This window comes from Platalea leucorodia (assembly GCF_965183815.1).
Source record: "Platalea leucorodia genome assembly, chromosome: Z".
NCBI lineage: Eukaryota > Metazoa > Chordata > Aves > Pelecaniformes > Threskiornithidae > Platalea > Platalea leucorodia.
This window is the reverse complement of record NC_138858.1, coordinates 15,130,108-15,143,197: the sequence shown is the minus strand read 5'-3', so window position 1 is coordinate 15,143,197 and position 13,090 is coordinate 15,130,108. Positions and strand designations below refer to the sequence as shown.

Here is a 13,090-nt window from a genome sequence, read left to right as displayed (position 1 = left end):
CGTCACAGTTGGTACTACTTTTTTAGAGGAAATTTCAAAATTGAGTTCAATTTTAAATTAGATTAAAATAATACTGACTGAAAACAGTATTTTTTAAAATACTCATGAATGGAATATCTAAAAGGATTGGGGTTTGAAAATTTTCTCTTAAAAATTTTAATTATATTTTGCATTTCATCTTCTCTTTCCTTTTTAGATGTTTATGCAGTTTCAAGGCATGCAGGTAGTCACAGGTACTTACAGGTCCTGAAATAACATATAAATAATTCACTAATACAATCCACATGCAATAGTATGCTAATTCATTTAAGGGAAAACAGATGGTTCATTTCATCTTTACTAGTTTGTGGTTTGGAAAATTAAAATCTTTAAATTAAAATTCTGTACTACTATTAATGACAGGGCACAGGCCAATGAAATAAGATAATCATTTCATTATTTTGCTTTTAAATCTCTGTGGGTAACAGCTAAGAGGTACTGACTGAAGCACTCCTTATTTTCCAGGTTGATGCGTCTCCTATTTGTCTCCCACGAAACAAGAGAAATTTGTTGATGTCGGCTGTCACTAATAGCATGTCACAATATAAGGAAATAGGAATAAAAAAACCTCATGAAAGACAATTCAAATGAATTCTAAATTGAAGTTTTCAGAACAAAACATTTTCCAGAAAGAGAAATTCCTTTGGATTTCGTTTCAAACATCATTATTTAATTCATTTCGCTAATTCATCAAAAACCCTGAACTTTATTGAAATAGCATTTTATCATTGAAAAAGCTGTTTTCAAGAAAAAAGTCTGTCCACTCCTAGAGGTTAAACAAAGTGTATTACAGCCCATTCACTCTCTCACTGAAATATTGGTGAAATTCTCATTTGTAAAACAATAAACAGTGACAAGGTCTTTTCTTGTTTCCCTTCTTTTTCCAGACTGAATGAGGTTATACAAACACCACGGTGGAATGAAGACAGCATGACAAACTGGAAAAGGTCAGGAAATTCTAAATGAAAAAAATGTGCCATCTTTTAATCTCTTTGAAGAATTTTCCAGCTCCCACTGCCCAGCAGTGGTACGTAAGAAAGCAAGAATCTCCCAGCTGCAACAACTACAAAGGACGATGACTTGAAACTGGAAAATCTCAGCTGGTCTCTCCTGGTCCTGCACCCCGAGTAGCAACATCAACACGGAAAACATCAAAATATGGAGAATCTTGATAGTCGTTGCTCTAAACACATCACCTACCACTGCTAGTGCACTAGATCCCAAAAAGAGGAAATCCACTGGATCTCCTCCATGCTGCCACAGTGAGCACCGGTGCAGAGACTGCAGGTAGTATGGCCCTATAGAGGCATCACAGTTTTTGACCCAGACCACAGTGCACAAACCTTTGGAGAGACTAACTCAATCTCGGTCAGTCCTTTAAAATGACTGTAATAAACACAATGAAAAAAATCGCTCAACATTATTATAATAGCAGGCTTGGACCCACGTGATGTTTTTCTGATGCAGTATATAGCATCTGTTATCTGCCCCAGGTACATCTGAGGTGACGGTCATTGGGGTATTTATAGCCCAAGGAAGAGGAATGAAGGAGGCAAAGCTCAGAACTTAAGCTACAGTGCAACACAGCGAATCCCATTAAAAACGAACAGGCACAATGTCAGTGGCGACTTTGTCATGGCTCTTCCTGCTTTGCCTTGGCCCTGCAGATCACAGAAGAGAAGGGCAGAGGTGGGAAGCCCCATTCCCTCCAGGTGTGAGAAGGAAAAACAGAAACTGATTTTTTAAAATAATTTTTTTAAGAGCTAGATATAGAAAAAAACTTTTGGCTGTGGATGGTTATGCACTAGAACCGCTTTTGGGGAATTCCTGGTGCTGAAGGTTATTAAAAGCAGGGGACACCATTATCTCTGAGCAAAGGTCTAGTTTATACCTGTCCTGCCTTTGTCAAGAGGAACAGACAGGGCAATCTATGGATAACTCTTACAGGCTTGTGTTTTTAATAATTACAGATCAGAGGCCAGTTTGACTAACGCAAGCGCATACACTGTACCTGCATCTGAGATAACTTGGTGAAGTATTTCTCCTAATGGAAGCGCTTTCCACTTCCAGTATAAATGTAGTATAGATGCCTGTAAAAAGCCCCACCAAGACACTCTACCTGCATAACCTCAGGTGCATTCCTGGAAGCCTGAGTCAAATCTAGTGCTTGCACCCCTAAAACCAGGCTTGCACTTCAGCTGTCAAAGCCCCAGTGCCGGGGCATGGCTGCCCTAATTCCTGATGTCTCTGTAGCACCTTGGCCTGGCAGAGGAAAATGGTAGCCAGGTCCCTATTCCTGGAGAAGGGGAAGCACTGAGGCTCACCTCTCCCTGCTCCAGCCTACAGGCTGCTTGAATGCAAAGCTCAACATTTTTCCTGGCTTGGGATTTCCTGGCTGGGCTCAGACCTGCCTTGTCCCTGCAGATGTGTCCAGCGGCCGGCGAGCTGCGGCTCGCCCTGCCTGCTGCCACAGCCCTGCCTGCCCTGGTACTGCCCACCTTCGCCTTGGCTACTTCACCAGTTTTCAAATAATTTAAAAAAAAAAGTCTCTGGGAGGTTTAACATAAGTATTAGAAAGTAGCTGAAAACAAACAGCAGCATGTTAGCATGTCTGTGCAATAGATTTTCATAATCCATAGGATGGGCTGGATGAGAACCAGCATGCCAAGCGCACCCCCTGGCATACTCTCTGCCCCCATCTCCCTCCATGGTTTTCTAAACTGGGACTACACTGGGAACAGCAATCAATTAAAAAACCACTCAGCAGACAGGCAGCAGCAGCTTTCCAGCCAGGCACCCCAGCAGGTTTGCACATGCTGCCCAGGTGAGACAGACCCAGTGAGCCACGGAGGAAACTGCACCCAAGGAAAACTGTGTCACCCAGAGGGGCAGTTTCATCCTACCACTGAGCAAAAGCAGCAGCTCACAGCCAACAGCAAGGACAACATCTCACGCCTTCTCCTGCCCTGCCACCTCCCCACTCCTCCATCCCTCTCCCTCCAGGCATTTGCCTCCACCTCCCTACCCCAGGGCTTCTCCCTCCCCTTTTGCACCAATTCAGGTGTCATGTCAGAGAATTCAACCCACTTCCACCAGAAGAAAAAAGGCTGTTCTCCTTCCTCTCCTGGGTTACACATCTGAGGTGTTAGGAAGCACAAACATCAGAGGAGCTCCAGAAAACATGGCATTCCAAACACTACTGGAAGCAGAAACAGGAAAACATTAACGAAGCTGATCACACAGTGCTTAAAGTTCCTAACTGAGTCTTAGGCATTGTTGGTGAGAAGAAACTCTACTAAGCAGGCTATTACTGTTCTGAAATGAAATTATAAAAATAAGGGTAAAAGTCAGCCTGCTATGTTTTCTGAGCATTTATAACATGGGTAAAATACATAAGAGAACCACATATCAAAGACTTTGTATTTATTATCAAAAAATACAGATTCATTATATATACAAAAATACATATAAAGAAAAAGGGCAGTTAAGCTATAAAAACACCAAATAAATAACTTGAAAATTTCTTTTCCCATCAATCAATATCACTCAAGGGTGTATTTTCCAGGTGTTCGCTACCCGAAGCTTATTATCTTCAATGGGAACCATGGCAAAATTGTTCATGCTACTTGAAAAATGTTCTCCTTGGTGTCTCTTAATCTCTTTGCTTTACCTACTATAAATTTCTCTCTCACTGATACACAATACAAAACTGAGCTCTTGAAGAGACAGCTTACTTGGTATAAGAAACAAAATTCAAGGGGAGCTTCTGGAAAAGTGATCATACAGAAAAACCTGACAACCATACATGTATTATGGACAGACACACACAAAAAGATTGAAGTATAAAGAGGACAAAGTTGACCATATGACAAGCAACAAATGTTCAGGGTGAGGACAGGACATAGCAACTCAGGTTCCCACAATCCCTACAAGCCCTGAGTAATTGTTTTGAAGCTCATTATTGGTGGATACAAACAATCTGGTCAAGTCCCAGAAAGTACCACACAAATAAACATGCTGGTTGGTTATCCCCAAGGTTTCAGCACAGGCCTCATATGGCTACACCACCTCAAATGGTAGTGACCTCCCACCAAACATCTTTGTATTGATCACAACTAAAGCAAACGCCCACTTTCTCTGTAGAAAGCAGAGCACTTGGTCCAGTTGGTGTTTTCAGGCTATGACAGGATGGAGGACAGCTCAAAGGAAGTTAGATGCGAGAGCAGAAATACAGAGTTTCAAAAGATACTTGTGACACTTTGCAAAATCACAGAGAGGATGAGGTTGGAAGGCACCTCTGGAGACCACCTAGTCCAAACCCCTGCTCAGAGCAGGCTCAACTACAGCAGGTTGCTCAAGACTTTGATCAGCTGGGTTTTGAATGTCTCTAAGGATGGAGACTCCACAACCTCTCTGGGCAAGTGCTCAGTCACCGTCACTGTAAAAAAGTTTCTTCTTATGCTTAAATGGAATTTCCTGTGTTTCAGTTTGTGCCCATTGCCTGCAGTCCTGTCACAGGGCAGCACTGAGAAAAGCCTGGCTCCATCTTCATTGCTCCCCCCATCAGATATTTATATATCCTCCAGATGTGTCTCACCAGTGCTCAGTAGAGAGGAAGGATCACCTCCCTTGGCCTGCTGGCAACACTCCTCCTAATGCAGCCCAGGATGCTGCTGGCCTTTTTGCTACAAGGGCACATCCACCAGGTCCGCCACTGCACAGTGATCCTAACCTGACTGGAGAAACCAGCTCAACTGCAACTGTGATTTTATTAAAGGCTGCTGAAGGCCAGGTCAGGGAGGAAATCTGGCACCTTCTCAAGGAGCAGGAAATTCTTCTCCAACTCAGTTCCTCCATAAAAAATGGGATAATTTCACTACCTTCTGCAGTCAGCACGTCTCTCCATTCACCAGCAGTATCAGTAAATACCATAGAGGAAATTCTTTGTCTCTATTAAGTGACAGAAATAGATATGTTTTTTAAACCTGAATCCTCACACTAATGTAGTATGGGACACGGCTGTGTATCCAAAGAGCCAGTAACAAGCAGTGGGATGTGAAAGCTGGGAGAATGATTGGGAGGGGTGAAACCTTTGCTGCAAGAGACAATGGGACATGGAAATATATCTCAGCATAAATAAAGACCAAATATGTAAGGGAACAAATAGCAAATGATGCAGGCACAGTTACAATGTCCACAAAGCTAGCATCTAATACTCCCGAATCCTCTCAAAGCATTCCCTGCTCCACTGCAGCTTGCAGAGTCCAACCCTTTGGCCCAAACCCTTACCAGGGCCGCCTCACCCTGCAAGCCATGCCCTTCTCTTGGCATCAGCTAGTTAAACAGCTCTTTCTTTTCCCCTTTCTGCCCATTTTAGATGATGTCTAGTCCTTCGTCCAGCAGTGACTTTCTTCCCCTTATATTCTGCAGGTTTCTTCTTCCATCCTCCCCATGATCAGTACATCTTACGACTCCACAGAGCTAAATGGCTCAAACGCTCTCATCTCAGCCTACTAAGTCCATTAGCATATATATGGAGAGAGCTGCAGTTCTTCACTGTATAGCTCACCATACCATAGCACTGCCATTACGATGGTTCAATTAAGATGAAAACAGTAGCAACCCATATGCAATGGGTCCATGCGGGAACGGGAACGTCATGAAACGGGAATTAAAAATGCCAGCAGGACATTGGTCTCTGTGTTTGTCTCTGGAGTACCAGCTGCAATGCCACTACCTCTGTAAATAATAATCTTCATAAAAAGCCTGCTTATTTTTAGAAACATGTTGTCTTCTCCTGTGATTATCTAGAAAGCAAAATATGAAACAGAGTTGAAACATTTCTGTTCCAAGTAACAAATTCTGGCTCTGCTATCTCTAATTAAACCACAAAAGTTCTAGTCCTAGACACTTACTTTCCATTATTTACAGTTTGACAGGTTTTGTTCATGTTTTTTTCCTAAAATTATCTTCTAGTTGAAATTTCTCATGCATGAAAGAATTTAACTTAAGTGAAATTCTCTATAATCTTTGTGTTTAGGATTTTTTCCAGAAGATTTTTGAGCTCAGCAGCACAAAGCCAGTCTTGGTTTAAAACTTTATATGTGCAATAATGCCTCTGACACATCAGAAGAATTGGAATGATTTCTATATTTGCAAGCAGCATTCTTAACATTTACAAGATGCTCATTTCCCCTCATTTCAGAAAGGCGATTCAAATTGCAAGTTCCAAATGTACACAGGTGTTGATACTTGACTGTACCATCATTTTCACAGGTGCCAGCAATTTTACATTACTTTAAAAATCGAGAGAGGTGTGAAGAATAATTTGGCTTGGGATCCTTCCAACCTCAGAGACCTTTCTGCGTGAGTTACACCAGTCTGACTGTCCTCTGAGGACACGGGGAAGCTCAGAACTGCTTGGTGTCCCCTCCTCAGAACAACTACGCTTAACATGACTGCCATCTGCACTGTTATTTAAAGTGTTTATTAACTATAAGGTTAATTCATATATAAATGGAAAGACACCCCATCACCACTTGGTGATACACCGAGAAAGCCAGGTGCGGAATATGTTAGCACCTGCCTAAGGTTTATCTCTTCTAGGTCTAAAAATTATCCAGGATAACTTTTGGCAATGCTTGAACGAAAAATCTTTTTAAGAAAACAAAGCTGTTGTATTTTGACCATCCAATTACATGACGAGCAAGCCACTAACAGAAGAAAGGGTTTCTCCCACAGCCCCATAGCTGTCCTCTTCCTTTTGAATAAAAGGCTCCCTGGGTCAATATTGTGTGGATTTCTCTTTCATTGGAGGCCAATATCCTGAGGAGCTTTCCTCATGAGTAGTCCTTACTCCTGGGTGTAGTTACACTGCGCTCAGTAGAAGAACTGGTGTGAACTGAGTATATTTCACACTATAGACCTCTCACCTGGGAAGTTTTATGGATCATCACACAGTGTATCATTACCTAGGTTTGAGTTAGTTACCTGGTTGTGATGGAGCTTTCCCTCTAAGCCTCCAATTTTCAGTGGCTTATGCCCTGCTGAACCAGTTACTTTCAAAGATGAATTCAGCTGTGCTTGTTCTCAGCTCAGTGACTCTGAAAAGTCTGAAAAAATAATGTTCATCTTTTGTTGTGGTTTGGATGTTCATCATGTTATATGAAATACTAATTTGGTTTTCATGTGTAAGCATCTTCACTAAAAATAAAAAATAAAAGGAAATAAAATCTTGCCTATTCTTACCGAAAAGTATTTCCTTTCAGTTGGAATTAATTATGAAGAACAGGTTTTGGCGTTTTGTTTGATTTGTCGGGGTTTTTTTACATAGATCATTTGTTTGCACAGAAAAACGTTAAGAAATTTTATTCAAGATCACATAGCTAACATAGTCTCCTGTGTGCCTGTGGTTTAGAAAGTCTTTTGATGATCACAGACCACTGTTGCACATTCACTGGTAAATATGGCACCAAATCGTACATGCTTTAATATATGAAATAATAAAGTCTGCAAAGACCTCTTCATGATAATTTACTCAGATTACAGGCATCTTTGGTATATTTTAATAACTTTTTAATATGAGAAAAAATTCTATAACCATTTATTTTAGTGTTTCACTTCATTGGGGCAGAAAAGCTGTGAAAAGGTCGTATCAGTCCTGTTTTGAGTCTCCATCATGAAGCAACAATGTTAGTCACCTATTTTCTTTATTAATTTTTATTCTCAGTAAGATGACATTAAAGGGATATAAGCAGAATCAGGCATAAGGTTGAGTCCCAATATAAGCATGATGTGAGGAATGGGAAATTCCCAAGTATACTCTCAGCTAATCGATGAGTTTGTGGGTTACTGAAGAGAACTCATTCACTGAAATTTTCCATTTTAAGAGAACAGGGTACTCTCCTGCTCCTCGGGGTGTCTTTTGGGCGACTGACACTCAGAATCCCTGCCATTAAGTTTAAGAAGGTGAATCTGATAGTCGGATGTGCTCACTCCTAACGAACTGTACACAGTACGCAGTGCTGTGCCCTGTCTAGTCCAGTGTCACTGTGTATCTGCCAGAGAAAAAGAGGGTGTTTTTTTCTGCAAGGGACGCTGGAAGATACAGAGGCATTCACCTACATATTATTGGTAGGGTAATGCCTAGGAGCCTTGACTAAAGTTGGGATATAGCCGTGCTGAGTACCCTGCATAAGTCCTATCGCTGTCTAATGTGGCATGGTTGGAAAAGGACAAAAGCACAAAACCACTCTAACCCAATTTTGAAAACCAAAAATCTGGCCTGGGAAGGACTGGCAAACCCTCAAAGCAAGTCTCTGACAGCCTCAGGACAGAAAGATTTCCCAAGGCTCACTCTAGTGCCTTAGCTCCGAAACAACCCCTGTTCTCCAAAGCATCACTGGGAACCCCAATATCTGGTACAGGTATAATTCCACCAATTTTAAAAAATTTCTTGGCTAATTTTACCTTTCTGAACACTGGTGTAAGTCTGTGTAGTAATTTCTGAGGGGGCACTGGCAAAACGGTGCCCAGGAAAAACATTTACTGAAAGTTTCCTTTTATGGAGGAAGATAGTGATTTCAGGATGGAAAGGACAGAACATGTGTTGCTGTGGATAAGACTAACTAAAACAAGAAAACATACTTCAAAATGAGTGATTAGCAGTGACATAACAAGTAACATGTTCAAGTGAAATAATTTAGTGCATTCCCATTGCTGCCCTGGAAGGTATCAGAGGAATGCTCATATCTGCGCAAGGTGGTGATGGGATTGATCAGCACTAGCAGGATTTACCAGGAGATGGGCACTAAAAGTCAAAATGAAAATGTCACACAACATTGTGACACAGCTTACACCCAAATGCGATAAACAACATATATATACATAATTAATGCTTGGTTGATTTTATTGGTGTTGAAGTCATCGAATGGTGCAGTCTGATAGCCTGTGTTTTGGCCTATGTCTGAAACAATAAAAGAATTATATATATCTTCACCGGAATAAATTATTCACATCTTCATTATTAGTTTTAGCTCACAGATACGCACTGTCTCTGCCAGCTCTGCAGCCCTTGTGTTAGGAATCATTCAGCTTCAAATTCATTCCTTTCCTCAGACAGTTCACATTCAGCAGCAGATCAACCTCACCCTTGCATGCTTTATGTGCAGAATTTATTATAGCAGTGAATTACAACTTATTCTATTGTTGTTCCAAAAAAATTGTAATATTTAAAAAACTCAAATAAGCACCTTCCTTCCCAAAGACTGCTACATTTCCTCTATCTGTAGACCTGATTTTCAGGGTAATTTGACCTATTTTGATACCTAAATGGGGCTAGACTTTGAAGTGTTCCATATTCAGCAGCTCTTATTATAGCCAGATTTTCTAAAGAATTCAAGTATCGTAGTGCCAAGTTCTTTGGAAAACAAGTCATTTACTGTAGTGCTGACCAGGGAGCTGGGCTTTTTCGAAAATCTGGCCTTGATATTGAGTGCTACACTCTTGTAAAGTCTTCAGACTTTAACCGGTCTGATTCCTCCAGCATTTACACGCAAAGCCAGTGATGTCTACTGCTATGGACATCTGGGAAATAGATACAATACAAGTCCAATTCTTTCTTTATATTAGTTGGCAAGCATTATATATATATCTGAAAAAAAAAAAAAAAAAAAAGGATTCCTAAGCATTAGATATGAATATTTTATTTTCTCCGTGCAGACCAACTCAGCAGTTTTAATATTTTACACGGCATTTGAACTTTACACTCTGATACTAAAAAAGTAACAATGCAATATATTGCAACAAGTTCATGCCATGATCGTACATGGGAAATCAGCTAAGTGGTCGGCTCTTTCCCCTATAATCCTCTAAGATCATAGAACCATTAAAATTCATTATTATTGTGTTTACTTTAGTAGTAGTGTTAGACATTGAGGGCTAGGTTTAGGCTTTCCAGCCTTCAACCAGTTGACTGAAACTTGAAACAGAAGCTGCAAAAATCTGTGTCTTTGCAGAAGGCAAAAGCAAGAAAACAATGTGAAAGCAGCAGCACGAGTGCCAGCTTCTGGGAGTACAAGATTTAGAGAATCCCAGCCTAATCTGTTCCCAACTACGCTGTTCACCACACGGTGTCTAAGGATTTGCTTTAAGCCCTTCCCAAAGTGTCTGTCATCCCATTTCCTTGTCTCCAGCAAATGTATCATGTAACTGTAAATAAACGTTCAAATGAGTTTAGCAGTCAGCAGGATGTTTCGAATTTGAGCGTGACAGGTTTTTTTCCCTTAAGTTTAATTTAAGAAGTTGCATTTGCGACCATTTCACTATATACTTTATTTTTAACTTCACAGACAGATTTCTCACTCTGCTGCTTTCTTGGGATTACAAAATTGATCCTTGTAAGGTGAGCCCTGAACGAAAAACTTGGAAAAATGGAGATGCATTTGACTATCTTTTTTTCTTTTGACCCACAGGACCTCCCAGTTAGCTCCTGTTATTGAAGATGAACTGGTTTTATCACTTCTCTCTCAATACAACCTTTTGCTTTTACCTCAGTTACAATTCCTGTACAAGTCTCACTTGTAGAGCTATTAAAAGGGCACAGTGAAAGGGAAAAAAAAATCTTAAAGAACTTTTTACTATCTTATCTCTTCTTCACCCACTACTTTTGGATGTGCGAGTAAATGACAGTTCCCTTTCACTCTTAACCACCCAGCGTGTGATATGTTGCAGAACAAGGCAGAGATGTGAGCTAGCTGGAACTATACCTGTTCTCAGTGTTTTGACAGCAACATTTCACAGTAAGGACCAAGCCACGGGATTCTTGGAAGCCCGCAATTCCAGTAGCCCTTGGCAGAATGCAAATGAGATTTAAATCATATACTGCTGCACACAAACTGTCTGGGGGATTTCCCTCTTCAAATCTTGCTACAAGTGAATTTTCAAATGTTTGCACAGATTTTGAAAAAATTGTTCCTATATAAGACTGGCTACTTCTTATAGAGCAAAAAAAGTAGAAAAGGAATGACTGAATCAGTCAGTGAACCTGAAATAACATAAAGCTAACATAAAATGTGTAGCTAACAAAACTAATGTACACGCTATGTTATCAAACTAATTCATCTCCTCCACAGTACTACAATTAATTTGTTGCAAAGTTTTAAACTGTTTTAATTCAAGGCATAGGAATACATTTCCACTAGGTCTGTCATTCTGCCGCGATTAGGGGAAATAAGTATGCCAGTATGGTAGAGGAATCTTTAAAAATATTTACACAGTTCCATCCCCAACTTCACATATCTAGTATTTTAACGCAGGCTACTAATCATCTCATTCACAACTACTGTCTATCTAATTTCCTCAAGTACTTAATGGTAGCTATTATGATAACCAAGCATCATGGGACTAGATCCCTAAGAGACAAGGTCAGACCAGTAAAATTAGCCATCTGTCCAGTAAGAGCTTTAAGCTCAGGCTGTATTTAAGTATTAAGTTTCCAACTGTACAGACATTCTTTTTTTCCTCACAAGAGCAAGAAAATGCACAATACTGATTCTAAAAAACAGCAATACAAATCTTTTAACACTGTGGAATATATACAAAAAGGGTCTGATCCTGCAAACGCTTTGTGAGCTGAGGCAGAATTTACTAAACTTGTTGTATTTTTCATTGACCTGACACCAGTGAAGTTAGTGACAAAAATCTGTATTGGCCTCAAAGACTCCAGGATAGTCTCACGTGTTTGAAATGGTCCTGGGTGACAGTATCTTCTCTAAGCACCACAATTTTTTAAGTATGCAGAACGTCAGACTTCACCAGGCACTCTGTCCCATCTCACTGTTTACATTTTACCTTTCTGTTTCATATGCTGCAGACTGCAGGGGCTGTAAAAGCTGCTCAGAGTCCAGGTTTTTAACTTTCAACCGCTAAGGACCACGCAGCACCACCTTGATCAACGTGCAAAACCCTCCCACAGCCATGGGAACTCTGCCGCAGGTCCCTCGTAACGCTCAGCCAGAAGCAGGACCGTGAAGCACCCCACACCAGGCTTGGTACAGACTGACTACATTTTCTGATGAAATTATTGCTTCCCTAGTCTTTTTTCTTTCACATTTACTACTCCATGTCTTACGTTATTCGCTACCACACACTTAAATGTCAGAGCCAGAGCACAGCCTTGCCGACAGAAAACCCCTGCCTGGCACGGAGGTTGACCTGGCTGCTAACCCCGCTCACGCAGCGCCACAGGCTGCGGGCTCCGGGGAAAAACGGATAAAATTTTTGCCAATTCCTTCCGCAGCAGCAGCAGCAGCCGGGTCCCGGTCTGTAACTCGAGCGAACGCGCCGGCACGGGGTGTAAAACGCCAGAGACAACGGATCGTACACCCATTCCGCAACTTCACCGCTTCCAGCGGCGCGCTCCCGGCCATCGCCTCGGCACCCTCGCCCACCCGCGGGCGGGAGGACAAAGCTGGCGGGGACGGGCGGGGAGCGGCGCCCGGAGCTCCGGGACGAGCTCATTGCCCGGGGCAGCGCCGCGGCCCGAGCCCCAGCGCCGGCAGCCGCCCGCGGAGCGGCGGGCACTGCCCCGGCCCCGCCGCCCGGCCCCGCCGCCGTCCCCCCGCCACCGGCCCGCGGCCAGGCCAGTTTCAAAGGCAGGGGAAACTTTGCCGGGTGCAAGCGCGGCGCCGAAAGGGCACCTCCCCGCCCGGCACCTACCTTGCCGGCGGGGGATGCTCCTCCGCGGCGCCGCCGCGCAGCCGATGCACGAAGCCAGGAGCAGCAGCGAGGCGAGGCAGCGGCGGCGGCAGCGGCGGTGGCAGCGGCCCGGCACCTCCATGTGCGCCGCCTTCCCCCGCCGCCGCCCGAGCGTCCCCTCTGGGCGGCAGCCGGGCGGGGAGCGGGGCTGGGGCCGGCGCGGAGCGGAGCGGCGGGGCTTGCACCCGCGCCGGGCAGGGACGGGGAGGGACGGGAGGGGGGAGGAGGCGGGGTCCGGCCCTTTGATGGGATTACCGCCGCCCGTGGGGCGGCCGCGGCGGCGCTGGGCACGGCT

General features: G+C 43.0%; 1 protein-coding gene across 1 annotated transcript in view; it reads right to left on the bottom strand.

Moving 5' to 3' along the window:
* The window catches only part of EGFLAM (EGF like, fibronectin type III and laminin G domains), a gene marked incomplete at its 5' end in the record, with an annotated part of 75,009 nt that extends 62,132 nt beyond the window's left edge, over nt 1–12,877 (bottom strand). The window contains one exon of the mRNA XM_082335627.1: nt 12,757–12,877. Within this exon, the coding sequence (XP_082191753.1) occupies nt 12,757–12,877 (121 nt within the window). The remainder of the gene's footprint in view (nt 1–12,756) is intronic.
* Between the last annotated feature and the right edge of the window lie 213 nt (nt 12,878–13,090).